The sequence below is a fragment of the Cyclospora cayetanensis genome, unplaced genomic scaffold (assembly GCF_002999335.1).
Source record: "Cyclospora cayetanensis isolate NF1_C8 unplaced genomic scaffold, CcayRef3 CcayRef3_contig_4, whole genome shotgun sequence".
NCBI lineage: Eukaryota > Apicomplexa > Conoidasida > Eucoccidiorida > Eimeriidae > Cyclospora > Cyclospora cayetanensis.
In genome coordinates this window covers 97,407-124,950 of record NW_020312369.1, presented here as the reverse complement: position 1 = coordinate 124,950, position 27,544 = coordinate 97,407, and the positions used below count along the sequence as shown (strand labels likewise).

The window sequence follows — 27,544 nt, the reverse complement described above, 5'->3', positions numbered from 1 at the left end:
GGTTTACAGGAGCTCCCCTTGCACGAAGCTCCGTAGCTTCCGCTGGAATTGCTGAAGCGATCGCGCTGCTGCTGCACGGGCAGCAACGGCAGCCAAAGCAGCACCAAACCCGTCCTTCGAAGCGTTGTGCCTTTCGCCGAGTGGCGATACACCGCAGCAGCAAGCGCCTACCAGCGCTGCCTGCCCCTCCTGTGATTTCTTGCCGTCATCAGGGCTTTGAATACCATGCGCCTAGGCCTCTGGAATGACAGCAGCAAGGCTGCTGGAGAGGTAGGGGGTGAACCACAGAGCGAAGCCTCGAGGATTCGAGCTGCCACTCCCTCGACATCCCTACATACTGCATCCTTGCTCACGAGGGAGTCTACGAGGCGTGCTAAAGTAGCTCCGGAAGGCCTCACAGGGGGATCGCCTGCGACTGGCAGCGAGGTTCTTCGCGGGTGTTACTTGGCCTTCCGCGATGTGTCTTATAGCATCAAAAAAAGGAGCTTCTCAGGGGAGGAAACGGTTACCATTCTGCATCCTATCTCAGGCAAGCTGCTTCAACGGTGGCTCCCAGTGCTGCCGCTACCTGCGGCATTTGCAGCATGCAATTTTTTGTCAAAGTGGTGGGAGCGCCGCTACACGAGGTGTACAAGGCTTCTGCATGCAGTTCGCATATTGCTGGATTGCTCTCTGCTCAGGCGTCATCAAGCCCGGCAGCGTAGTTGCCCTTATGGGCCCCTCAGGCAGCGGCAAAACCACCTTGCTGGACTGCCTTAGCGGAAAAAAGGCGAAGCACGATGGCGATGTCTTCCTTAATGGCGTCCCCCGAGTATACAGAGACCTCAAGCGCGTCGCAATCTATGTGCCGCAGGTAGGGGTTTCCCGGCAGGTATCTATTCGAGGCGAATATATATATATATATATATATATATATATATATATATATATATATATATATACATGTACCACACGCGGACCGTAAAGACGGCCAAAGTAGGATGCATCTGTCTTGCTTGCCTAACTGATATATACATATATATGGACGTATATCCATATAGAAGTGTACTTATATATATACATATCTGTGTATACATGTCTATGTCTAGAGAGATGTTTATAGATATACAGGCTTTCGATTCATTCATTAGAAGGCGCTTTGTGACCACTTTGGCGGTTCTGTTTGCCTCAGGACGCGATATATACGGGGCAAGAGACCGTTCAGGAGGTTCTCGAGTTTTCTGCAGCTCTAAAGACGAATTATACGAAGGAAGAGAGGCACCAGCTTGTGGATGGTGCGATTGAGTTCCTTGGCCTTTCCAAGGTTGCACATAAGGTATATCCCTCCTTAAAGCCTCAAAACGCAGCCCTTTGAGCGCAAATTCCTAAAGTGCATTGCTCACTCCCGCAGTACCCTTTGGCTCTCCAGGGACCCCGAGATTGGTCCGCTGTGTAGCTCTGCGTGCATGCGTGTGTTTGCATCGAAATCGGTATTGTGTTCTGCTTTATATAACAGCGCGTAGGCAACATACGCGTTCGCGGAATCTCGGGGGGACAAAAGAAACGGCTCATGGCTGGCCAAGCACTCGTGTCGCTAGCGCAGCTATGTTTTTGTGACGAGCCAACTTCTGGTGCGCCTCTCTTGTTGCACGACCTTTGTGGCATACAGTCTCTCTGTCTGTCTCTGTTTCTCTCTGTCTGTCTGCCTCTGTCTGCTGTTTCTCTTTCTGTCTGTCTGTTTCTCTGTCTCTCTGTCTGTCTCTCTCGCTCTCTCTGTCTGTCTCTCTCTTTGTCTGTCTCTCTGTCTCTGTTTCTCTCTGTCTGCCTCTCTCTCTCTCTGTCTCTCTCTTCCTCAGTCGCCGCGTGTCCCCCTCTATCGGCCTCTCGGTTTCTCCTCTCTTGCCCTTCTTCGGCTACTGCTGTCTTGTATGCTCTGTGTCTCTCTGTGGCGTGGCGACACCCCCCTTCACCCCCTCTCCTCTCTTCCCTCCCCCTCCCATTCCTTTGTCCTGGATCCTTTACCGGCTTTGCTCTCTGCTCTGCATAGCCGATCGCCTGCTTGCCTTCGTGCTCCGCGATCAAACTAACGCGTATTGTCAGCAAACCGCCTGTTCGCCTTCCTCATGCGCGCATGCTCTTACCCACTCCGCCTCTGTGTTTGAGTCTTGATGCCCTGCGCTCTGCTCGATACACCTGCAGGCCTGAGCTCGACAGACGCCTCTTCACTGGTCCTTGGCTTGCGCCGCGTCGCTTCTCAGTGTGGTGTCACCTTCATTGTTTCCATTCATCAGCCTCGCTCGGAGGTCTTCGAGTGCTTCGACTCTGTTATTCTGCTTGCTGCCGGCCGCTGCATCTATAACGGACCCAGGGAGTACATGGAAGCCTATTTCACGAGACTAGGTCAGCCTGCTGAGCATGAATTGTGTGTCTCCTTCAGCGCTTGAGGGCAGGCAGATGCGTGGAATGCCTGCCAGCTGTGCAGTAGGCTCCAATATGCGTAGGCTAACTACCGGGCAAGCACTTACCGTGGGCAAATGACGGGCCGGCTTGATGCGGCACTCTACTCCTGGCGAGCGCTTCGCTTTGCACGCTTGCTCTATTGCAGCATGGACCTCGGCGTGTGTCTGTGCCCCCTTCTTGCGCTTGGCTAGAAATCCCTTTCGTGTGAAAAAAACGCATAATGGCAACTGCCGATGGGCATAAGTACCGCTTGTGCGCTGTGATGCCGCCTGCAGAACATCCCTTGCCGCTGTACTTGAATCCTGCGGAATTTTACTTGGAACTGGTGACCGTCGGGTGCCCCTCCTGCTGCTTAGAGACTCTCGCGAATGCTTACGAAGCAACCGAGAAGAAAAAGCAAGAGAGCCGCGTCTGGGAGCACCTGCAGCATATGCAGCGTGTTAAAGAGAGTAAGCAAATCAATATCCTCTTTGCCGTTTAAGGAATTCCCTAGTGCTCTTTCACTGGATCCGGGATCGCGGCTCCACAGGCTGATCCTCTTGTTGCGCCCCCCTCCCGTCTCTCAAGCGTCCTCACGTTCTTTGGACATGCATGGGGTTGCAAGGCAGCCAAATGCAACGCGAGAAGAGACAGACAGAAAGACAGAAAGACTGACAGACTGACAGACAGATTGACAGAGACAGGAGCACCCTATTTTACTCCTTTTTTCCTTGCTCCCTTTCTTCCTGCCGCCTGTGCTCTTCGCTCGTCTGCGCACCGGCTGCGTTGATTGAGTGAAAGCTACGCAGCCGCAGCATATTCAATCTAAGAAAATCTCCTCCCTTCCTGTTGAGGGGGGGCCGTTATGGGGGTCGCTGACACGTGCATGCTGGTCGTACACTGGTGTGCTTGTGCTTGTGCATGTCGGCTTTATGTCGATTGCGGCAGCCTTGTCCAGAGGTTTCCCAAACATCCAGATAAATGTGCAGTCTTATTGCACGTATCTGCGTGGCTCTGGCGCGTGTGCAAGCATGCATGCATGCTTGCATGCATGCTTGCTTGTGCATAGCGCGGTGTACATGTGTTGTGTATGCTGAGGTTGGCAGCTAGAGAGACCCCGCCTTGAAGCTATGAGGCTTTTTTTTGTGGGTATTCGCCAAAAGCTGCTTTTGCAGGAGAGGGGCTGTGCGTCAATAGTGCGTCTGTTGATGTTGCAGAACCCCCACATTCGCAGAAGGCGCAGTGGTGGACTGGCAAGTCGAAAGAGGAAGGAGAGGCAAAGGATCGAATAGGGGCTAAGGGAGGCTGTGAGAGAGAGACACAGGCTTTCACGCCTCCGGGCCCAACCAAGGTGACAGAGGGCTGCTCAAAAGAGACGCTGAACGAGTCTGCGAAGGATGTTGGAAGCACAGAAGCCGAGGAAGAAGGACCTGGCTCTGCTTTAAATATGCTCTTAAGAGATGGAGGCTCACGGAGGTGAGGCCCATGGCAGACGACAGCTAAGAGGGATGGAAATATGTACAGGCTGCACTATCTTTTCCCTCTGTGGTGGCGAGCAGCAGCAGCAGTCTGCCTGCTCCACCCTGCTTCAGCTTCTATTCTCTTTTTGCCTGCCTAGTGCTTGCCTAATCCGGGTGTGACTTTCTTTCCACCCCTGTTTGCAGAGATCAAGCTTCCTGGCTGAAACAGTATTGGGTGTTGCAGCAGCGCTCAATTCGCCGCACGGTGCGGGACCGCCGCTCCCTGTGTCTGACAGTCCTCTCTGTCTACATATACTCCCTTCTTACCGGTATCCTCTTCCTGAATGCATACTACAAAGGCGCTGTCTTTTACCAGCTCTCTGCGCACGTCCTGGTCAGTGTTGCGCGTGCACCGCAAGCCCAAGAGAGAAACGCCCCCTTCTCCTTCCCATCCCTTCTCCTCTTCGCCCCCCTCTGCTTATTTTTAAGAACGATGACGCAGCTGAAACCACAAGACAGAGCCGCCGACACATTGAAGTTCAGGGCTGAGAGGTCCGTGCTTTTCGGTGCAGATGTGCATTGCGCTGAGCATCATTCCCTTCGTGAACACGGTTATTTATTTGGAGAGAAAACTGCAGCTCTTGTACGAGACTTCAGACGGATACTACTCCCCAGGCCCCTACCTCCTTGCTGAGGTAACGTTTCTTTAACGGGTGTGGGTTGTAGGATATATACGGACTTTTGCAGCAGATGCCGGTACTGTTGAATCTGCCTTTTCGAAGGTTTTGCTCAGCTACGCTCTGAGCAGACCGCGGTGTGCCTCTACTGGGCTTAATGCATGTTGCCTAAGGGTTAAGGGCCAGGATTTGGGCTTCACGACTGTGTGAGCGTGTGCCTAGTTGTGTGTGTTTAGATTTGTACAAGTTTTCTGTTGATTCTGGTGACTCTGGTACCCTCTCTCCTCATCATCTTTGGCCTTTGCGGCTTTCCCTTCGGCAGATTGCCCATGGTCTTGCTCCTATACTTCATTTTCGAAGCTGTAAGCACACAGTCGCACCGAGTTTTCCGATTGCTTTCCTTTGCTGCGGTTGATGGCGAGGCAGCTATTCGTGTGGCTGATGAAGATCTGGCTGCTGTTGGGATTGCAGCAACGTAGTCCTCAAGGTTCTTCGTGTTGATATAGCTATTGTTGCTGGCGTTCTCGTTCTGGGGCGGTTAAGGGCCCACTACCCCGCCGGCTGGCGTGCTTGACGGGTACTCTCGTTGGCTAGCAATGGCCATATTCCCCAATGTTCTGCGATTATGGCGCTGGTGCTGCTGCTGTGGATGTTTGTGGCAGTTCGTGGATTCCATAATGCAGCTCTGTTCTGCCCTTCTTTCTACTTTTATGGGGGTCAACGCTGTGGGAGGCGGTTGGCTCTTCCTCACCTCGCTCCTAAACGGACTCAATGCAAACCCAAAGCAAGCAAAATACGAGCGTTTGCGTTTGAAACATAAAGGAAAGGTTTGAGGGCGCGGCTGACCGTCTGGAAGCTGGGGCATTGGAAACTGGAGATACAGATATGAGTTTTTTGTTACACTTTTGGGGTTCTATTCAGGCCTGTGTGTTTGTGATGTATGGATTGGGAATATAGGGGTCGTGCGGTGTCTTTTCATAGGTCGGTACCTACTGCTCTGCGTTTCCTCATTTTCCTTTCTCCTTACTTTTATCTTTTTGAGGGTTTGGCCATTGTCCTTTACAACGACGACCAAGACATCTTCAATGTGAGCTGTAAACCCTTAGCTATCGCCGCAAGTTGAGGACTCTCTCCGCTGCTTTGCCTAGTCTGAGATTTGAAGTAATTGACTCATCAGCATGCTCTGCTCGCTTGCAGGAGTGCAATTTTTCAGAACCCAAACTGTTATACATTTGCGGTTGACGCGTTTTTCAGGATCCGGAGCGGAGAGCGATTTTTGGCTATCCAACAATCGAAGAAATGTACAAAGCCTTCGGACTAGCTGGAACATTTGCTGATTCATCACTAACTCCGAAGCAGTGGCTGTGGCTAGCCGACATACTGCCGCTGGCGGGCTCTACAGTGGCTGCGCACGGCGCCTGCATCCTCTACTGGATGAATAAGAGACTTGCTAAGTAATTTCCTGCATCCGTTGGTATTGCTGTAAAGGCAGAAGCTATTGATACTGTGGGCGCCGATTTGTGGAAGCTCGGTAGTTCATTGGGGTGCGTTTCCGGACAGCAGACCCTACAAGGCCTATACCCTTTTAAATCACATGTTTATTTTTCGGCCTTGTTGATTGGAATTATCTCATTTTCATATCGTGAACATGGTTTTGCTGCTCCGCGCAACTGCGTGGCAGTGAAGGGGCATATTGCCTCTTACCGTACTGCTGACTATGAGGTGAGCATCTCGAGTGCCTTATGGAAAATGGGCAAAGGATGCATGTGGACTATGTAAGGCATCCTCACCATTCACGATTGGTATACGCCCCGAATGAGCGTCAGGCAGGCACATAGGCCGACGTGGTCACCAGCGTGAGATGTCTGGTGTACATTTATCGGTGCTGCGTAGCACCTTAGGATAGCGGATGTGAATAATGATTATCTACCGTTATTTTTTAACTGGGAGATGCTATGGCAAAAGCCTTCAATAAGAAAATTTTCATCTAGCGATTCACGGTGTTCGTTGACCACACTAGTGAGCCCTCTCTTCATAGTAAGAGAACTAACTGTAGCGTGCATTTCTTTGCTGTGATACTTTTGGGCCTCCAGTTCGAAAGTTTTGTCGTGGTTGTAGTAATGGGATGGTATAGAAAGCGCTATTATAGTTCTGTAGCTCTTCAGTTCGTTTGATTAGTGTCCAATTTAAGCCGTTTCTGAGAGGAGGCGTAGGATAGAGGCTTACGAAATGCTGGAGCTGGCATCACGGCCCTGGCTGCTGTGCACCCTCCAGGTTTGTATTGTCTGTTCCTGTTTAATGCTCCTTCATTGAAATATGGCAGGACATTATATTTTATAAAGTTATCAACTTCAATGCGCCATTATTTCATCTTTTTTCAGTCTTTTTGAGAGCATGCTCTGTGTTTTGTAAGGCTTCGACCGCTGAGGATTTGCAAGAGAACTGAAATGTGGATCAAAAAAAATTCTCCCCAAACATAAAATTGCTCTCTCTTTTGTATTTTTTAAGCTATCAGATTGCTAGAGTTATCACTTCATTTGTCGCAGTCGCTTGTGCACCCTGCTTACTAAGTCACAATAATAAGCGCAGAAAATGGTGGTGACGGCAAGTCCGGACACATATTATCATTTGCTCGAATATGGGATGAGAAAAACGCGACTCCGTCCTGATCGACTTTTGCTTCAGTCCTTCATGGCCGGAGTGTATGTGGGTATGGCGGGTCACTGTTGCACCACGATTGGTAAGCAATACTTTCATTTGTGTATACATATTTTTGTCAGCTCGTGGCACTTCTGTTCAGCATGTTTGCACTATCCCTTGTCTCAAGAACAGCGCGAACAGGTTTTAACTGAAGCCTGATTGGATGCGGTGACCTCAAAAGTTTCTCGACCTGCTCAGACACGCGACGCACCTTCCCCTAGTTTTTAGTTTTGTGGCCTTTCATACAAATCTCCTCACATCTCAAGCCGGTGTTCGGAGTGTCACATTGTCTTTCCTTTGGTTCTTTGGCCCCAATTTGTGTTCTGTCTTCCTATCCTTTCTCGCGAGTGAATAACCTCGACAATCGTGACAGATCCTCAAATTCACGTCGAGAAACAGCGTTCGAGTTCACGTGTCAGTTAGAAGCCCTACCTGCACAGTCACTTAAAATATTCACAACAGAATAAAGTAACAAACCCTCTGTGTTGTGTTCCGTGCAACAGCGGGGGGATTTTCGGTTCAGGACGGCGACCCACTGGCGGTACCGAAGTCGCTGCAAAAGTTGATTTACGGGATGCTCTTCCCTGTGGCCTTTATTGCTATCATTTGGACTGGCGCTGAGCTGTTTACCGGGAATACCATGACCATGTTGGTTTGTATTCTCGAGAAAAGGATCAAGGCTTACAATCTTTTACTAAACTGGCTAGCCAGCCTTTTTGGAAACTGGCTGGGAGCCCTGTTTGTGGCATATTTCCTCTCGTATCTCACGGGGGCCCTCGATGACAAGCACGTGTCCTACTTCCTCTTCTCAGCAGCCAAGGACAAAACCAGCTACTCTTTTGGTAGCTGCTTCCTCAGGGCTGTAGGATGCAACGCCTTTGTTTGCCTTGCAGTTTGGTTTGTTATTGCAACGGATGATGGAGCTGGAAAAATTTTAGCTCTGTGGTCAGAAATGTCCCTACCCCGCAATCAACCTAGGGTCACGCACAACGACGTTTACAGTGCATAACTCTACCTTTGCTTAGGTTCACCTCAAGTCTTTGGGCGGGTAGGGATACAGAAACAACTTTTGCAGGATACGCTAGAAAAGAGGAACAAGCCACATACACAAGAGCCTACGCCTAAGGGTCTACGGTCTAGGCACAGGAGTTTGCGTATCCAGGTTTCCCATCTTGGCATTCTGCGTTGGCGGCTATGAGCATATAATTGCAAACTTCTACACTCTCCAAGCTGCCCTCATGGCGGGAGCTCCCGTCTCTGTGGGGGACGTCATCGTTAAGAACTTCATTCCTACTCTTCTGGGCAACCTGGCAAGACGGCCCCCAATTGTGGCTTCTGCTCCTTGAGAGCGAAGCGCTGGACCCTCAAGAAAACAACTGGAGGATTAGGATCCTCCGTGAAGATGTAGCTTTCACTAATGTCCCTCGCACGCAAGCAGTATTGTGCGCAAGCTTTCTGAAAGGCAGTACCTGGAGTGCCTTGCGCCCTTGCACATGCGTTGGAGTGCCGATTCAGGTTGGGGGTTGCTGTCTGATAGGGGCAGTCTACTGGTACAACTTTTACCCCACTGTCAGTGTAAGGGAGCACCTACTGGATGCCGGTGGAGCCATGCCTGTGCAAGCTATTGAAAGCGACAACACAGCAGGTGGAGATCTGGAAGAAAATGACAACCCGTCCTTAGGCGGCTCGCTGTCAAGAGGTGGCGTCTCCCAGGGAATCTCGGAAGCACCCCTAGTGTCCAGCGGGCCGGGACTAAAGCGTTTTTCCGTTATGGGCAGCAGAGTTGGTGCGCCATCCGCGGGGCATATGGAAACTTCCGCTGTGATGGTGCTGCCCAAAGAATCGTTTGGGGGTCATTATATCCTGGCCACCCCAGGGGGCGGCCCTAGTCGGCTAGGGAAAGACATCAAACAATTCTCTTTCTTGCCATCGGCAATGGGGTTGACGGGTTCGAGAGTTTCTCAGGGAAAGTCTGCAACTGAAGCATACGAAGACGCGACGCTTAACAATACTGCACAGGTATGCAACACGCAGCTCTTCAGCCATAAGGTCCCAAGCGCGAAAGGTAACATTGGTCGCTAAGCCCGTGGAAGAGCGACAGGTGTTCTGCTGGCTCATGGATGGACGTCCAGTGTGGCTATATTCTGCGGTCTAGGATCTATGTTGAGGGATCTAGGGTGTGAGGGTGTTTCCATGTACGTGTGCGGAGTAGGTCGCGCATGACAACGGAACTGTAACAAACGCACAAGATAGCTTCAACGTTTAGGCTTTATGTTATATATCGCTTGGGGCTACCCCATGGCTCTCCAACAGGATATTAAACTGCGGAGTGATAAAGTCGTATGGGGGGATCGCCAACCAACGACTGTGGAATTCTGCGACTACCTTAGCGCTGTTTTTCTTCAGTTGCTTGGCTATCAGAAAAACATTGCATGATCAGAAGACACGCATACCCTTTGTACTGCCTGCTAATCCAGCGCTGTACCCAAGCAGCTCGAGCTAGCCGAGCCACAGCAAGCCTGTGCAAGGAACGCTGGGTTTTCGCACTCTCCAAAAAACCACCGCTGCACAGTACTGCTGCAGACAGGCCGGATCAGTCATAGGGCTCGGCTGTATAAGTGACTTCTGGCTTACTCCTAAAGTCTGTTCTGAACTTCGGTAGGAACCTTTTCCTTCGTGTCGTTCGTCTTCGGGGGAGGGCTAGATTTCTGTCGCGGCAGGCACAAAAACTAAGTGTAGACAAGGTTATTGGGCTGCTTCTGATCTCCGAAGGCTATATGCAGCGTAGCGTTTTTTATTGCATCAATATTCAAGCTATCCCGGGAGAGCGGACTCGATTCGGCTGTCCGATCGCCCCTTACCCCGAAAAGCTCCTCTACAACCCCTTAATGTCAGTTTAAATTCGTGGCATAGTTAATATACAGACTGCACACCCTTAAGACGGAGGCACGTATCTAAACCGGAAGTGTAGCACGAGCCTTCCGTTCAGAATGCTTGGGGGAGCGCGGCCTCTGAAGCCTAATCCTTTGGGGGAATATACAAGGACAACTAACTCCCCGCTAGCCAAAAATTTCCCATCACTCTCTGTACCCCTGTCTAGCCCCTCAAGAACTCAGGCTACGCACACAGGGTGTATTGTATAGTAGTTGAACGTGAGAGAAATGTGGATAAGGGTAGATTGAATCATTCGAAGCTGGTATGGGCTAATTGATGCAGTGCGAGTTCCACGCAATACGACTCAGTGCTGTTGTCTGTGTACTCTTATTTCGACTGCAACTTAGTGCAAAGAAAAAGCGTGATTGGGAGGCTGAGGCTCGCCTACCCCTTGTATGGCTACATTCAAGGTCTTTATAGGGTAGCGAACACTTCACTCCAGAATCAATACAAACAAAGAGACAGTTATGGAATGCTTTCCGAAGGCGCCACCCCCATTTTCAGAAATAGCCTCTGGCAGCATCCACATGAGAGGAACGAGGCAGCTAGGGTGAGCGTAGCTGCACCCTCAACGGACTCCGAGCACTCACAGCTACTTGAACGGAGCATCTAGCGCGCGCACACACACACACATACCAAATTTTGAGTCTTCTATTGTCGAGCTAATACTGCTTCAAGTAGGGTATATCAGCACATAAAGCAAGCAGGCAATCGTTTACTAACTCTTTGCTGAATGGTACCAGTGTAGCAGAAAGGGTTCGTGCAACTCAGCCCACCACACCGCAGCCTTGCCCTCTCAACTAACGCTGGACGCCGGTGAGTCACGGGGGCATGGGAAATGCAGGAGCAGTGTGAGGGGGGAGCTCAGTAGCCTCACACGAAGCTTCGCTACTGAGTTTATGGGCTAGATAGTCCCCTTATGGAATCAAAATGGAATGCTTAGCACTGCTGCGGCATCCAGCGACCGTTCTCTGGGTCTGCCAAAGGTCCATTTTTAAGCAAATCGAATGAAATCTGCAGACACATGCTCGAAGAGGCATATGTTCTTAAGTATCTGGTGCCATAGCGGCCCCTCTTGGGTACTAATGCCCAGCAGTCTACACGTGTAGAAGTGGCTCCGTAGCGGTGGAATGCTCAAGGGAGCCGAGATATGTTGCCAACGACTGCTTCATGAGACCAAAACACACATGCATATCCTTGTTTAGCTTGAATTTGGGAGGTGTACGAAAATTTCGCCCACATCTGCGGTTTGTCCATTGGTCTGTATCGTCCCCCGCACGCAGGGTGTTACAGTCGGCAGCAGGACCCCAGGAGGAAACCAAAATGTGGACTAACCACCTGACCTTCTTTGAATCTTATGGCCTGTGAGATTCGGAGTTTAAGTCTATCTAAAAGACTGCACTCCGACTGAATTGCATTTTGCAACTGGCAGCTCTGCGTGGTGGCGCTGCTGGAAGGAATGTCTGGTGGACTCGCTTTCCATCGGATGCTCCTCACCTGTGTATGTTCCTCTTCGTTGAGCCAAGAGGCCTAGACCCTCGGCACAGCCGCTTTATTGTGCTTTATGTTTTCCAAGTATGGGTGAAAAGCGTGTATTTCGTAAGAAGTGCTTGTTTCTAATGCAAACAGTGGACGGTGTCGCTGTTCACCTGCGACACACGAGCCGGGCTGCTGTGCCGTCAGAGCCTCGGCCAGTGCTACAGTCTTCCGTTTCGCCTCTTTCTCTCCCGCCTCTTTGTCCTTTTCAATTATAATGTGCGTAAACATGTGTCTTCGTGATTTCTTTTTGGCAGTGAGAGAGCATCAAAAATTCGCAGGTTCTCCTGCGAGGCGTTAGGGGAGAGATCCCTAGGTCCCCTCTAGAGGCCTCTCGTCCACTGTTGCCGCTTATACCCCTCTGCGTTCCCCTATCCGCTGCCACGTGTTGTCAGAACGCGTATAGCCCACCAAATACACGGGCCGCTAAATCCACGTCCTCATTCGCGCCACCTCTCCCGCAGACAGCCGTAGTTTTGCCACACCGGCAGAGCCTCCGTCCGCGGCGTTCCTCTACCGCACCCTCCCGATTGTGCATGCAGCTGCACGCAGAGGGCCATGAAGCCCCTCATCCCTTGGGCTGCGGCCTGTGCCTTTTCTGCGTCGAGTGCTCACGCCTATATCCTTGGGGAGGGTGACCCTCTGGGAGCTCCCCTGGAGGGCCCCTTCGGCGGATTTCCGATTAATCTGGATTTGGATTCGTTTTTGGAGACTGATGAGGCGGAGCTGTCTTCCCTGAATCCTCCCCTCACAGAACAGGACGGCTGGGGGGGGGAGAGAGCAGTGGGAGTTCCCAGGAAGGGGCTTTCCGAGGACCCTCAGGAGTCATCCGCATCCGGGGAGGGGGCCCCCCCTACCGCACTGCTACAGCAGCGAGACGAAGGGGGAGCCGTAGACACCGTGGCGAGCAGGCAGCGACACTCTCGTGCCTTCGTGTTACAGCCCGAGAGTGTGGCGAAGGCAGCCGCTCACCCCAGCATTCGCGGTGTTTCTGCCGCTGCGTCTGCATTGCAGGTTAAAGATCAGGGAATCCTAGCGGGAATCGGATCAGCTTTGTTAGGTTCGGCTGCAGGAACGATCATTGGGGGGGCACAGCAGAACCTGGCGGGACCCTTCGCCTTGAACACACCCCAAACAAATCTAACGGCCAATGTAAGTGGTGCAGGGGGTTTGGGAGCAGCGCAGATGGGTGCCACCTCGGAAACCTCATCAGACTCTTCTCATAACGTCACTGGTGTCGTGATTGGCGTCATTGTGGGCCTTGTTGCGCTGTGCCTTATCGGCGGATGCGTGTGGAAGATGACAAAGGGCAAGAGGAAAAAGTAACAAGTGCACGCTCACTGCCACAAAAAGAGCCAGAGGCCACAACAGTCGAAAGAGGAAAGGTAGTAGGCGAAAGCGCCGCGGAGAAGGAGGACATGCCGGAGGGAAAGTAGAGAGAACGAAAGGCCATCCCATGAAAGGAGTGTCTAGAGAGAGCCTTCCACAGACGGCTTCCTGCTTTGTTTTGCTCTACACTTCTCCTTGTGCTCTCTTGGAGTCTTTACTTTGTTCTTCTTTCAGCCCGAGGGGGCGGTAGACCGCTCTCCACCTCTGTAGTCATGTGGCTGTCTGCGTATCCCTTGGAGTTCCTCTTTCTGAGGCACAAGGCATGTACCTCTGCCTTGAAAGAGGCCGCAGAGGGGCAAGGCATGAAGAGCGAAGGAATGCATGCGCGCAGTAGCGGAAGAAGCAGTAGATAGAGCGCCACAGGAGGTGCCGCAAGTCAGAGACGTGCAAAAAAGGAGCACCCAGGAGAACATGACACTTAATCAATGCTCCAAGGTGGAACGTCGCCAAAAACTCAATGGAGCACTTGATTTCTCTCGAACGGGCAGAAGGAGAGCAAAGGATGGATTTGGGGGTGTGAGTCTAGTGGAGCAGCATACCCATACAGAGCTGCTTGCCTCTTTCTTGATCTTTTCGCTATTTTATGCCTCGTGCCCTCAGGAAAGCAGGCACTGCGGAGGCGAGCAAATATGTGGAGAAAGCGCACTTGACGGACTCTGCAGCCCTGGCGCGTGATGCGTGCACAGCAAGCACATTGTATCAGGACGAAGCAGGCACTCTTTTTTAATTTTGTTTGAAGCTGTAGACCCTGTCGCTAGACCGTTGGGGAACGGGTGAACCCTCATGTGGACGCACATCGACTTTTTAGGAGTCCAGGGGGTCGTACGGTGATAGTGGTAGAAACCCAAGAGGAAATGCAGTTACAGGATAAGCAGAAATAAAGCCTAATGAGCCTACGATGGGTGTGCCCCCTTGCGTGAAAGTGTTTGTCTGCATTCAAAGAAGACTTGAGAAAATGGTGGGAGCGGCGCATGGACCTCCCAGAACAAAACTGTATGCGAAAAGAGACCCTAAGTCGTCCACGGGGCTCTTGCAAGTGCACAGTGTAGCACCCAACAGCAGTATCGGGAACAATAATGCCACGCGAGCCGAGTTCCTTCGACATAAAGTTGGTGAAAAGTCTCTAGCAGATATCCTGAGAGCATCTGGCTTTAAGCGGCTTTCCGCTTGCGGGCTTGTGTCGGGTAGAGAGTCTAGTACCCTGGGGGCATATGTGCCAGAAGTTGCTGACATGGGGGCATCGCTCTAAATGGCTTCTCCCGGAAGTTAGGGGGAAACGATTCGCGCAAAATTAGAATTATTTACCCATTTCTTTTCTAATGGCGAGAAATTAGGGACTCAACGCTCATCGCCGCCGCACGTAGTATTCAAGTACGCCCGACCTTCGACTGTCTTCCTTGGAGGATTCAGGCAGTTCCTGTGAATTCTCCCTCCATTTCAGATCTCAGGAAGCTTTTTTTCTCTTGCGTCTGCCGACCACGCCTCTTGCCAGCCTGTAGAGGGGCTTCTGCATAGGCTCGTGCAAGGCCCCCAAGGCAAACTCCGTCCTCTGTACAGGATGCGGCACACAACCCCCCCCCCGGATTCCAGCAGCCCGTGCTCGCCCGATTCAACTGCCGAAGAGCTGCAAGGGGATTCCGAGGGCGTTCTTGCTCCTTGCGGTGAGGACGCATCAGAAGAACCGAGCAGCAGGCGGCCCTTAGAGGCCCCCTCCCCCTCCCTCTCCCCGAGGGAGACGGGCGGCAGCCGTCCTTCCCAAGACTCAGGAGCTTCCTCGGGAGTACTGGCGGCTGCTCTTGAGCTGTCTGCAGCAGCAACGCGCGTAGAGGCTGTGTCAGAGTCAGCAGGCGGTGAAGCAGCAGATGAGGCAACCGGCGTCGACGCTGAGGGCCCTGCTTCTTCGGGAGCTTCAGGTGTCCATACACCACCTCCCGAAGCAAAAGTGTGCCCCATTTTCCCTGGAGGCGACCCCAGAGACTGGCAAACTGCTGCATTTGCAGCCGCCGCCTCTGGGGGGGGGGTGCCAGGTTCCGCCTCTCTCCCGCAGTGGGAACCACGCATGCGGTTCACCCAGGCAGCGCTGTGGCCAGAGCAGCAGCAGCAGCAGTGGCAGCAGCAACTGCAGCAGAATGCGTTTCGCGCGGCTGCTGGCGCTGCGAGTCAGCGCGCTCGAGGGAGGGGGGCCCCGAGTGAAGGGGCCCCCGTAGGTGCCTTGGCATCCACGAGACTGGCCTTCGCCAGTAGCAGTGCCTGCAGCAGCGTCGCTGCACCGCTTTCCCTCTCTCAAGGAGCAACAGCACCTTTTCCCTCCCCCACAGGCAGCACTTGCAGCGACCGCGGCGCACCAGCGGAGCCACAAAGGGCAGCAGCAGCAGCAACAACAGGCGAGCAGCAGCCGGTTCTTGCGGCAGCTGTGACACGGTATGTGCAGGCGACTACAAGGGAGGCGCTCGCCTTCTGCGTCGGTGCTGATGCATGGGTGCAGCGTCTGCTGCCTGCTGCGGTGAATGCAATCGGCTCTGCTGATTTCCCGACTGCAGTCGCAGCAGCAGCTGCAGCGTCAGATGCGTCGGACGCGTCTTCCTCGGCTGCTAGGAGAGACGACTCGAGCTCTGTCGAACGCGCATCTCCCACAGGAGAGAGGAGTGGAGTAGCAGCAGGAGCACCACTGCCACCCTTGCTATCGCCGGAAGGGGAGACGGGGGCAGGTTCAAGTGCAACGCCCCTCTTGTCCTTGCGCCAGTCTAGTTGCGGCATAGAGACCGTTTGGGGGCCCCCTGTTGCAGCAGCGGGGGCCCCTGGCTGGCGCTTGCATCTACACTCTGGCTTGTGTGGTTTCGTAGTTGGGGGGAGTGGCTCCCTGCGAGTTGTCGAGGGGGAGAGGGAAGAACAAGTGACACTGAGCCGAGGATCCGTCTTTTGTATCCCTCCGCTCATTCCCCATCTCTTTGCCGCTTCTGCCGAAACACCACTGGTGATGTTTGTCTGCTATTCCCCTCCACTCACTGTCCACTGCAGTAACGGTGCCAGCAGCAGCAACACTGGTACCAGCAGCAGCAACACTGGTACCAGCAGCAGCAACACTGGTACAAGCAGCAGCAACACTGGTACAAGCAGCAGCGCATGCGGGGTCGACAGTGACGCACCGTGCGGAGGCAGGCATGCGGGGGATATAGGGGCTGCTACTGTCGAAGCCGCAGCTGCCCAGCAGCATCTGAAGCAGCAGCTGCAGCACCATTCTTCGCAGCAGGGGTCTACTGGCAGTTGGACGCTGCAGATGAATGCAGCGCATGCGGCTGCTGCCGCTGCACTCGAAAGGAAGCGGTAGCCGCTTTTGCGGATGATGGTGCAGAGGCACGATCCATGGGACTTTGAGGAGGCAGGGAAGCCCCCATAGGAGGGAGCTGTAGCAGGGGGTGTATCGGCAGATGTCGTGTGAATGCGTAGGCTGCTTACCCTTTTGTGGCACTAGGAGAATGAAGCGCCTCTCCCGGCTATGTGTTTCTTTCCAGCACGAGGCAGGTAGCAGCACTCCAGCAGCAGATCGATGCCCTCCTCTCGTAGTGTGTGGGCTACTGTGTGAGTAGTAAGCCTCAGTCTTTTGTGCTCCTGTCGCACTAGTGGCACACTATGAAGACGCTCTAACAGGCAGAAAAAAAGCGGCTCTCGTTACACAGCAAAACCACGGCCGTAACGCTGTGCAATCTAAGCTCTCTGTACCGGGGGGACGCTTGACACTCCCAACGCAACACAATATCCATAGAGGATTCTGAGGAATATTTCTCGGAGGAGTCCCTGCCTCGCCGGTCAAAGCTCTCGACACGAGGAGAGAGGAATAGTTACGGTGCAAGAGCTGCGCGGCGGCCTCTAATGACTCCGAGCGTTCCCAGCGAGTTGCTTCTTGCACCCACGCACACAAAATCGCGTCTTGTTGTATCGCGCTGACGTCATTCTGCGACAAATTATAAAGTTTGAACAGTCTCCCGGTAATGCCACTTTTTTACTAATCTTTTAATCCAAATATGACCATTTGGTGGAAAGTGCCGTAGTGCAGCTTAGCCCGCTACAACTAGAATCTAGCGCACATGCCAAACACTCTGCCGTAGTGTGCCAATGCAAATCTGCAATTCAGCGGTAGACAAAAGGCAAATGAATCAGAGACTTTTTTCGCAAACTCGTTAGCTAAGTATATCTGGTAACGTTGAATGTGCTAGACTGCAGCATATCCCGTTACACTGACTGGGTGGGCGTGTAATCGATTAAGGATGAGGGGGCCATGCGACTTTGGATCCATCCATAGGCATGCTTCTCCATCCATATGGCTAGTCCTGGCTCGTGGAAGGGAGGCAGCTTGCTGATGAAGGAAAATTGTTGCTCAGGCTTACATCGCTCTGAAATTGGTGAGAGCTCAGCGTGTATGTTGCTTGGCAGTTCGGTCCAGCAGTAAGTATAAGCATGCGCGTCAAGACTCCAAAAGATGATTTAAGGCTTTTGCACCTGTCTCAATGTGTATCAATCAAAGGTTTTCGCGTCTGTCTCAGAAATGTAGGTGGAGTCGAATATTCTGCTCTGCCAACGCCAGTAGCCTCGGTTCGGCGCACGTCTACGTAATCCAGGCTCACATATTCGTACCCTCACATTCACTAAGCTTTGAGAAGGCAAGAGGTGAGCATTTAAACGCGCACATTCTTCCTCTCCCCTGCACAAACACTGGCACCGACAGGGGTATTACCAGAGACACATACACAGGAACATTATAAGAATGGCAAAATTCCCAGAGAGCACACACGTAACGATAGTACTCAATATTTTGCATGCGATTTCTTTTTGTGGGTGTTCGAATCCGGTACACAGCTCGCCGCTTTTGCATGTGTGGCGGAGGACGTAGCGGAGGGCCCCCGGTCGGGGTAGCGGCTCTCGGTGTTAAACAGGTAGAAAACGCAGTGTCTGCCACTGTTTGCAGGATGGAAAAAAAGCCTTGCAGTAAGGCGGATTCCTGCTGCCTTTGTCGAGAAGAGGAGTGTTGACACCTTTGAATCCACTCGGTGCACTGAGGCCTCTGATGCCACACCATGCACAGATTCGCAGTCCGCATTGTGGAAGGCTTAACATTTGACGGTGTATTCGTGTCTCTGGAGCCTGTGATGGGGCCAACTTTTGAGATTTCCAAAGGAGGTGACAATGCATTCTGGGTGTACAGACAGCTCGGAGGCGGTCGCGCTCCGTGATCTGCGCTGAAAACTCCGTTTCAGCTCCCGAAATCTGCCTTTTCCCCTTGATTTTGACCGCTCTATCCCTCAGTGGTGTTAAAGCGACACATTCATTGTCCCATGTGCCCTCTTGCCTCCCAACCGTAGAGACACTCCAAATCTGGAGCTCCCACGCCCCGGTGCTCTGGCAGACTAGGGCTTCGCGCGTGTCTGGGTGACGCCTATCGCAAGCCCTTGTCCATGTTCCCCCGGAGCGTGCCTCGAGAAGTGCCTTTTTCCTTTGCATTGCCCCTGACCTGTGGTGACACTGGAGGCTTCTGTTCGCGCGACTCGGAAGATGCAGCAACAAGAGGAAGCAGCGGGCAACGCCCCATGGGGCTCGTTGGGGGGCCTCGCCATGCGACTGACTATTGGAGGCCCTCGTCAGCTGCGCCGCAGCGGCGCGGTGTATCTGTGCTCCCCAGGTCGGGTGTACGTACAGTGGCTGGAGCGTTGGCTGCTTCTGGATGGCTTCATGCTGAAGTGCTTCAGCAGCTGCAACTCTTTGAAACCCAAGACTACGATTCCTCTAGAGTCTGCGGTTGTGGAGGGTGAGGCTCGAGTGCACCTGCAGCAACCTCCCTCTGCCCAGTGTAGCAAGAAGAGGATGGAAGCTCAGACTTGCTATCCCCTCCTGCTCCCTCGTTGGTGGGTGGCCTCCCTACGGCGCCTGTTCTTGTCATCGCTCCTCAGGCATTCGCCGTATCTACACTGCGCTGCACCTACACTGACTGCCGTGGCTGCTCCTGCTCCTGCTGTCTCGCAACAGGCCTCTTCTCGCCGTCTGATAATATGAATCGAAGCGGCAGTGAGATGTACAGCTTCTCTATTCGCTGGCAGCAGCAGGGTGGGGCCTTGGGTGAGGCAGAGGGGGAGGAAAAGGACTGGCTGCTGCTGCATGTAGGGCTAGAGGATGCAGAGGAAGCAGAAAACTGGTGCGTTCTTGTTGCTGCATAGCAGCGCTTTCTCCGTCTGTCGTCTGGTGAGGCGTCATTGTACGCCCTCAACACCTATTACCTCCGCCTGTAACACACCCGACAGGGCCGCTGCGGGTGGCACAGCACCTCCTTCTGTTGACTGTTAGTTGCATCTCCTCACATTTTCCTCATGATACCGCCGCGTGCACTTGCATTATCTGTGGGTAGCGTGCGCCGTCCTTGTCTGCGGCCTTTTTCGCGCTGCACAGTCTGCTTGTGCGCTTTTTCTTTCTTTCTTTCGCGTGTATGTGTGTGTATGTGTGTATGTGTGTGTGTGTATGTATATATATATATATATGTGTATGTGTGTATATATGTGTGTATGTATGTGTGTGTGTATGCGTGAGTGCCTGTGTGTATGTATGTATGTGTATCTGTGTATGTCTATGTATGTCTGTGTGTATGTATGTATGTGTATCTGTGTATGTCTATGTATGTCTGTGTGTATGAATACATGTATATATATATATATGTATGTGTGTGTGTTTATGTCTATGTATGCGCTGCCGCTCTCTTACTTTCCTGTTGATGTCTCCTCCTAATGCCTCGGCATCTTCAGCGCTCACTCTTCTTTTTAAGGCCTCTGCCTTGCCCGGTTGGGGGAGACGCTCCACGTGGCGCGTTCACAGCCTCTTTCTTTTTCGCTCATGCTGCGTGTTGCTTTGTAAGGCTGGCTGCCATTCGCGCTGCAGTTGCTGCCTGCAACGCAAAGCCTCCCCCCCTGCCCCTCCCGTCACGTCTTGTGCCACTACCCTACACTCCACTGCCTCTCTTGCGTCTGCTCAATGCAACGCAACTCCCTGAGGAAGCCGCTACAGGCGCAGCTGCAGGTGCTGCAGTGGCCGACGAAGGGGCCCAAGCTTGGCTCCAACCCGGAAGCGCACCCTTTCAGGTGTACGTACACCCCCACCAGTGGAGAGGTGCTAAGCAGCGCACGCTGCGCTTTCCCTTACCGCTGAGACGCACTGTTTCGCAGCTCTTTCGAGATTTTGAAGACCTCAAATGCAATTCCAGGTGCGATTTTGGTGTGCCGAGTAGTAGGCTGGACGTTTCAGAGGCTTTGATGCACACCCCCGGAGCGCAGTCTTGCTCCCTTTGCTGCTGTGTTTTTGCCGCTGCGGTGTTTAGGAGCTGGCAAGAGCTGCATTGCAGCAGCCTCGGCTCTCTCTGGCGAGACTTGAGGGGCCCCCTTCGCTTCGCCTCCCAGACGCATATCAATGCCCCTATGGTAGAAACACACGCCAGAGTGCAACTCAAGCCTGTGGTCTCTCTCGCTGTGTGTCTTTGCATGCGTGTGGAGCGCGTGCGTATCTGCCCTTTTCTGTGCTGCTACTGCTGGTGCTGCTTATGCTGCTAATGCTAACGCTGCTAGTAGTGCTGCTCTCAAGATTAAAGTAGAGCACCAGCATCCCTGCCTGTGTTGTGTGCGAGTGCCTCCGCAGGAAGTGGTGGCGCGTCTGCTGATGTGCACAGAGTGTCTGTACAGCCCCAGTGGCTTCGCTCTGTGCAGCAGTGAGCAGAAACAGCAGCAGCTGCTGCTGCAGCAGCTGCAACTGCCGCTGACGCTAGGCACTTGGAGCACGAGGGATGTCATAGACACCCCAACACTTGAAGGGGACTTTATTCGTGTACAGACACCCCCGCCGCTGCTGCCCTGGTGGCATGCGGATTCTGCAGCTGTCAAGACAGCGTTTGGTGCTGCCGCAGGAGAGGGAGCCTCAGCAACGCGAGCTGGCTTCAATGCAGAAAGCTTCGCTGGCACAGGCCTTCATTACCCCACCTGGCTGGTGCTGTCTGCGCCGCTGCTGCTGCTGCTGCTGCTTGCTGCCCTGCTGCTGCCGTTGCATGTCTTGCTCATTTGCTGCTGCGCTGCTGCCGCAATCGCGCTGCTGCTCTCCCCTGCGGCACGAGGCTGCGAGATGCAGCTTATTCGGTCTGGCTTTGTTGGTGAGTTCTCGCAGCGGCGATATATATATATATATATACATATATATATACATATATATATATACATATATATATACATATATATATATACATATATATATACATATATATATACATATGTATACATATATATACTAAGAGCCGCATTAGCAGGATTCCATCCATAGAGCAAGGCACCTTTCCCCCGCCTCCTACGGCAGTCGGCGCAGTTGCGGGAGCAGGTCACATAACTGCGCACTCACCCCCCGCTTAGAAGAAGCCTCTCTTAGCTTCCTTGGCAAAGAGTCGTAGGACGCTGAGTGTGTGTGTGTGTGTGTATGTATGTGTGTTTGCGATTTTGCAGATGCCGACGGGACGGTGTATATCATTGCGAGCAGCGCTGACATGTGCAGCTTGACGGGGAGACTAGACGCATCGCGCTGCATTGCCACTGCTCCTGCTGCGGCTGCCCCTGTCGAAGGTTGTGGGGTAAAGACAGAATCCCCCTCTTGTTTTTCGGCCTTACTGGAGCGTTCAGCAGCAGCAGCAGTTGTTGTAGCAGCGGTGATTGCAAAAACAGCGCAGCTGCTTGCGGCATCTTGCTGCTCTCTTCTTGAGCCACTCCGCCCCTCAGTACCCTCAGTAGGCTGGCAGGTCAGTCGTCTTTGTTGGTGCTGCTGTATGCTGCTGTGTGTTGTATGCTATATGCTGCTGTGTTCTGCATGCTGCTGGTTGCTACATGCTGCTGTGTGCTGTATGCTATGTGCTGCTGTGTGCTGTATGCTATGTGCTGCTGTGTGCTGCTATATGCTGCTGTGTGCTGCTGGTTGCTACATGCTGCTGTGTGCTGTATGCTATATGCTGCTGTGTGCTGCTATATGCTGCTGTGTGCTGCTGGTTGCTGCATGCTGCTGTGCTCTGTATGCTGCTGTATGCGTAACTCCTACTTCATGTGAGCGGCTGCATCTCTGTGTGTTCCCCTTCCCGCTGTTGCTGTCCACTCAGATATCTCGGGATGTTTCGCACCCCTCGGGTCGTTGCATTGTCACATGTGTTATCACCGTAGCGTCTCCCCCCCCCAAGGAATTTGTGAGGGCAGCAGCTGCACGAGCTGCAGCAGACGCAGCGGCTGCGCTCACTCCCTTCTTCGAAGGGAGTCGCAAGACTCCCCAAGCTGCGGATGCTGCTAAGCGCTTCGCTGCATCTGCCGTGGCTTGTGTCTTGACAGCAGGCGCATTCGAACTGTGGCAGCCAGAAACCCCTAGGCAGCGCTTTCTGCCGTGGCTCATGCTGGCAGGGATGGCGGCTTCGCGACGAACAGCGCTTGCTGCCTCGGTGTGTCTGAGCTTTGTTCGGCATCTCTTCGTCCTCAACAAAGTCTTGTCTGCTCAGGGGAGAATCCAGCAATCGACCCTTCAACGTATGTTCTGGGAAGCCTGCCACGCTGGCAGCACTTGTGTGCATGCAGCGGCTTTCTAGCAAGCAGACACGTCTCTCTCTTCTGCGAGTTTCTCCTTCCCGCCTTGCAGACCGCAAAAGCACTTGCCAGCGGTAGCCGCGAGGGGATTTCAGCGCAGCATGCTGGCTGGCGCGGGGTAGCTAGCTGGTCGGCTTGGTGGAGACTCTCGCTGCTCCGCTGTGCATGCGGCTATGCATTTCGCATTGCAGGGCATGACACTGCTGCCGCTGCGAACAGCCTCTCCTCGCCTGCAGCGGCGGCAGCAGACGCCAACGCAGAAGGAGCTGCAGCTGCATTTGCACAGGAAGATGCAACAGCCCCTACACTCAAGTGCACTCCTCAAGGGTGGGCATACTGCAGTGATCTACAGGGTGTTGTGCGTGGCGATGTTGCTCTTCGAGAACAGCAAATACGGATGCTCTCGCTGCAACGACTTATTGCTGCAGAGGAAGGATGCCTCACAGAAAGTCAGGCGAGGGCAAGTTCGACATGAGGCCACTACTGCTGCTGCTGCTCCAGCTGCTGCTGCTCCAGCTGCTGCTGCTGCAGCTGCTGCTGCCTTCTCTCGCGGAGGAAGCCTTCTGCCGCCGCTGCGTGTGCTGCTCTTCTGCGCCTGCGGGCCTGGCTGCTGCCGTGGTGCTTATTGTACTACGACTGCTGCCGTGGTGCTTATTGTACTACGACTGCTGCTGTGGTGCTTATTGTACTACGACTGCTGCTGTGGTGCTTATTGTACTACGACTGCTGCCGTGGTGCTTATTGTGCTACGACTGCTGCTGTGGTGCGTATTGTACTACGACTGCTGCCGTGGTGCTTATTGTACTACGACTGCTGCTGTGGTGCTGCTGCTGCTGTTGGCGGTGTCATGTGCAGTGCATGCACTGAACATGTTTCTTTGCAGCCGTTTTACGCGTGGCGCTGCAGGTCACACAGTCGCTGCTGCAACGGTTCGCGACGTTGGGAGTCAGCAAAGGGGATATCGTGCGAATGTTACTCCTCTCCGACTGGAAGGTCCAGCTGCTTTTTGTTTTGCTGCCGCTGCATCTTTCACGGTTCCTCCTAGACGTGCATACAGCCATCGCTCTGTGTGTCTGTGCCTGTACCTATGGGCTGCTGCTGGAGGCTTTCAGCCTTCTGCTGACACGCAGCGAATCGTCTTCTTGCGGATCATATCGTTTCTCGCACACCTGCGCCTATCCCCCCCGTTTGCGCCTGTACCCCCTGCTGCTCCATCCTCTTTCACTTCTTCACTGGTATTTCTGCATGCATGCCTCTGACCGCGGCTCAGGAAGCTGACGCTGAAGCACGCTTGTTGAGTCTCTTGCGCTGGCGCGCACAAAGCCTCGTCAAGCAAATCGACTCCCGACATGTGGCCGCTCACTTGGCAAGGCGTACGACGACGTCGCATGCACATATCCCGCCTCGCTCTCTTTCAGCTCTCTCCGCTGGGCTGCCTTGTCCTCTCTCTCTGCCTGCTTTCCCTCCAGCCTCCGTCCTCTGTGTGCTCTCTTCTTGCGCCTCCCTGTGTGTCTCAGATTGGGGTTATGTGTACTGCCAAGACCGCCTCTCCCGACCCTGCATTGTACTGCGCGCCGCGAACATCTGCCCAGCGCAGGGGGCCCCCGGGGGGCCCCCTGGGGAGGCTTACCCCACGGACTGGCGGCAGTGTGTGCTGTATCTCATCGAGGAGGCGCTGCAGGGCAGCCGCAACAGCGCAGAAGAACAACTGACCCTCCTCATCGACGGAGCTGGCCTCCATCTAGAAGCCGTGCCTTTCCAAGCAGTGCTCAGTCTTATTGCGCTGCTTTCAGCATGTTATTCGCAATATCTAGGTGCGTTCCCATCCTTCGCACGCGGTATATATATATATACATATACATATATATATGTATATATATGTATGGCGCATTGCCTACCCTCCATGCACCCTACACATCTTGCACGTGGGGGCTTCACCATTTTCACCACACTTTTGAGGTGGGCAGGCCGATCTTCATTTGCGCTGTCGGATTGCCGCCACTCCCTGACTCTTGGCTCGCCCTTTTTGTACTTGTCGTCTCCTTTTTCTCTCGGCATGACTGCCAGTTTTCCTTCCCCACTGCCTTCGCCGTACCTGGACGACTTGCTCTTAAAAAGACCACAACGTCCTTCAGTCAGCCCTGCCTCAACCTCTCCTTCCGTTTTCGCGTGCATTCATTCATGCTGTCTGTCTGTCTATCTCGCCCTCATAGGCATGGCCATTGTCGTCAGCTGCGGCGTCGATGCTGCTCTTTTCTGGAAAACCCTCGAGGTACGACTCATGCCGTTCCGCGCATCCCTCTAATGCAGCGAGGCGTTATACTCTTAGCTAGCTACTGATTACCTGGGTGCTGCGAGGCGTTATACTCTTAGCTAGCTACTGATTACCTGGGTGCTGCGAGGCGTTATACTCTTAGCTAGCTACTGATTACCTGGGTGCTGCGAGGCGTTATACTCTTAGCTAGCTACTGATTACCTGGGTGCTGCTCGCCATCCTCAATTCTCGAGGGCATCCAGCCAGATCGCCACGGGAGCCATTCACACTCTTAGACGATTTATTAGCTGCCCACCCCTCCAACAACGTGCCTTGCTACGTGGCTGTGTTTCATATGGATATATATATATATATGTATAAGCATGTCTGCCAACCAAGCAGGCTGTTCGAGGAGGGATGTGTCCGAATAGCTAGCTAGCTAGCAGGCGATTCGGAGACACCTCGTTCCTGTTTATGTGTACCTCTTCTGCGTGCTTCTGCATATGTGATCCTGCAGCCCTTCCTGAGCGCCGAGACGCGTAGCAAGATCTTCTTCCTGCCTCACCAAACTAGCGAGGCGGCCGCCTTTCTCCTGCAGTTCTTTGAATGGAAGGTGTTGCCCGCCTGGCTAATTCAGAGGCTGTCTCCTACGATGCACATGCCCTACAAGGGCGCATCAGGAGCACCTCTTACGTAGGGGCGTTTGCCTCAGAGGCCTGTCACGAGTCTTTATTCAAATAAGGCTCATAAACCCTGTATCAATGCAAGACGCCAATTCGCGTGGCTGAACGGCTACCTCTCGGAGAGGAGGGGTTCTGAGCAGCAATGCTGGTGTGGGGCATGCAGCATGTAACGTCGGTGCGCAGACGCTGTGTGGGCGAACCGCTGCTGGAGTTCCCCAAAATAACGGACTCGACGTTCGTTTATTGCGCACATGTGGCATAATATCAATAGTTTCCAGTTTGTACTAACGTCGCGCAAGGTTAGCTGCTTATAGAAAGCGGCTTCAAGCTACCTCTATTCGGGCGGGTGCATTGAAGCGGAAATCATGCCCATTGACCTTATGCGGGCTTTTCCTCTTCCCCGTTTCTCCTAGGCTTTGCTGAATGTTTGCTAAGACGTCAACTGCCCGCTTGTCTCACAGCGTTGCTGCTCAGTTTTTGCATTAGCTCGCTGACTCCCCGCGTGACTCCCTTTTTCATCAATCGTCTCACACATCACAAAGGTCTCTCCTGTTTGGCCGCTGTTGCGCCTTCGGTGTTGCTGCTAGTACAGATCTGATTCGTTATATATAATCACATGAACCTTAAAGCGCCTTTCGCCGCTGCATGCCTCATGCCTTGGCCACCTCCCCGTTTCCTCATTGTTGCCTTTCTCTGTGCCTTCTCCCCAAGCCAGCCACTTAAAGTGTAGCGTCAAGGACAACACTGCAACACTTGCGGCGATAGAAAGGTTTTTGCATGCGGGTGCCGAGTACTTTTATTCATCATATCAGGCTTTACGGATAGAATGGATGTCAACACTACCGACAAGCTCGAAGCGGCATATGCCTGCATGGACACGCAGACTGGATGCTTCCCGCATAAGTTTCAGACATTATTCTCTCGTTGTGTGTACCTCTCTGGGAACAGCAACTCATGATAATCAGCGCCATCAGCAGCACTCACAGCTGCAGCTGGCAAGGCAGTCTCAGCCAAAAAGGTACTCATTCTACGTTGAGTCAACTGGGCGGATGGTACCGATTGACGTTGCTGACGGTTTCCCGCAATTTTCACACTGAGGGTTTGTATAATTAGCCAGCTCACGTTTTTCGGTTTAATCGGGGCCCCCCGGTATTTTCTCGAATCGTGAAACTCTTGATCTACTGTTTCCTCATGGGGACACTGACTTTTTCACTCAGCGCAAACATCATATAAACTCATTGGCTGCATGCCAAAAATTACTTTTCCTTCTCAGCTAGCGACCCTGGGGGCTTCGACGTGAGAGGAAAGAAACAGCTGGATTGCGTGCATGTTGCTGCAGCGTCAGAGCAGTCCAAACGTTTCCAGGTGATTGCGCCTAGCGTCTAGTGCAAATGTACACAACATAGAGTCTTGTTGCATCGTGCTAACACCACTATGCCTTACATGAGGTGTGAAACAGCCAGCTTGATTCGTCAGAACCTTGCCGACTCTTAGAGTTAACTTGAAACGACTGTAGGAGAATGTGTCAAGTTGGTGCATACCCCGGTACAATCCGGGAGAGAGCCTCTGAAGTCCATTGCGCTGGATAACTATAGTCAATCGCTGTAGTACATCCTTTAACAGGCCTTTCACGATAGGAGGTCCTCCGTTCAGAATCACAGCGATTTTGTTGCACACACGCGTAACCCTCTAGCAGACAAAAGCACCGCGATAGGGTGCTTCGACAAAGCAAATGACACGGCTTAAGCTCTCAAGAAAAAGACATTGAGGAGACGGTCGAGAGTCTTTCTTGTCCAACTCTCGCTGCAGAGTGGCGGAAGAGCACTGCGTCTTCAGGCATATGCTCTAATCTCATCCGCTCCCG

The 27,544-nt window shown here is 53.1% G+C and overlaps 5 protein-coding genes across 5 annotated transcripts; all 5 read left to right on the top strand.

The window, feature by feature from the left end:
• Positions 1 to 225: 225 nt before the first annotated feature.
• On the top strand, positions 226 to 6,013 carry LOC34619863 (ATP-binding cassette sub-family G member 8). Its single transcript, XM_026334285.1, has 14 exons — positions 226 to 426; positions 530 to 853; positions 1,172 to 1,315; positions 1,496 to 1,610; positions 2,179 to 2,379; positions 2,715 to 2,775; positions 3,547 to 3,894; positions 4,091 to 4,173; positions 4,238 to 4,272; positions 4,451 to 4,573; positions 4,792 to 5,022; positions 5,218 to 5,339; positions 5,537 to 5,642; positions 5,810 to 6,013. Exons 1-14 carry the CDS (start codon positions 226 to 228, stop codon positions 6,011 to 6,013), a joined length of 2,298 nt encoding a protein of 765 aa, XP_026190070.1.
• Positions 6,014 to 7,147: 1,134 nt separating this feature from the next.
• LOC34619862 lies at positions 7,148 to 9,337 on the top strand. The gene is made up of 5 exons (XM_026334284.1): positions 7,148 to 7,295; positions 7,759 to 7,972; positions 8,147 to 8,200; positions 8,418 to 8,565; positions 8,771 to 9,337. Exons 1-5 carry the CDS (start codon positions 7,148 to 7,150, stop codon positions 9,335 to 9,337), a joined length of 1,131 nt encoding a protein of 376 aa, XP_026190069.1.
• Positions 9,338 to 12,283: 2,946 nt separating this feature from the next.
• Positions 12,284 to 13,051, top strand: LOC34619861. The gene has a single exon (XM_022733135.1). It carries the CDS (start codon positions 12,284 to 12,286, stop codon positions 13,049 to 13,051), a length of 768 nt encoding a protein of 255 aa, XP_022591509.1.
• Positions 13,052 to 14,672: 1,621 nt separating this feature from the next.
• Positions 14,673 to 17,874, top strand: LOC113146560. Its single transcript, XM_026334282.1, has 4 exons — positions 14,673 to 14,802; positions 14,875 to 15,188; positions 15,483 to 16,321; positions 17,664 to 17,874. The coding sequence occupies exons 1-4, from the start codon at positions 14,673 to 14,675 to the stop codon at positions 17,872 to 17,874; spliced, it is 1,494 nt and encodes a 497-aa protein (XP_026190067.1).
• Positions 17,875 to 18,661: 787 nt separating this feature from the next.
• Positions 18,662 to 22,745, top strand: LOC34619859. Its single transcript, XM_026334281.1, has 7 exons — positions 18,662 to 18,740; positions 18,806 to 18,914; positions 19,057 to 19,132; positions 20,053 to 20,232; positions 20,783 to 21,104; positions 21,631 to 21,920; positions 22,272 to 22,745. The coding sequence occupies exons 1-7, from the start codon at positions 18,662 to 18,664 to the stop codon at positions 22,743 to 22,745; spliced, it is 1,530 nt and encodes a 509-aa protein (XP_026190066.1).
• The last annotated feature ends 4,799 nt before the right edge of the window (positions 22,746 to 27,544 follow it).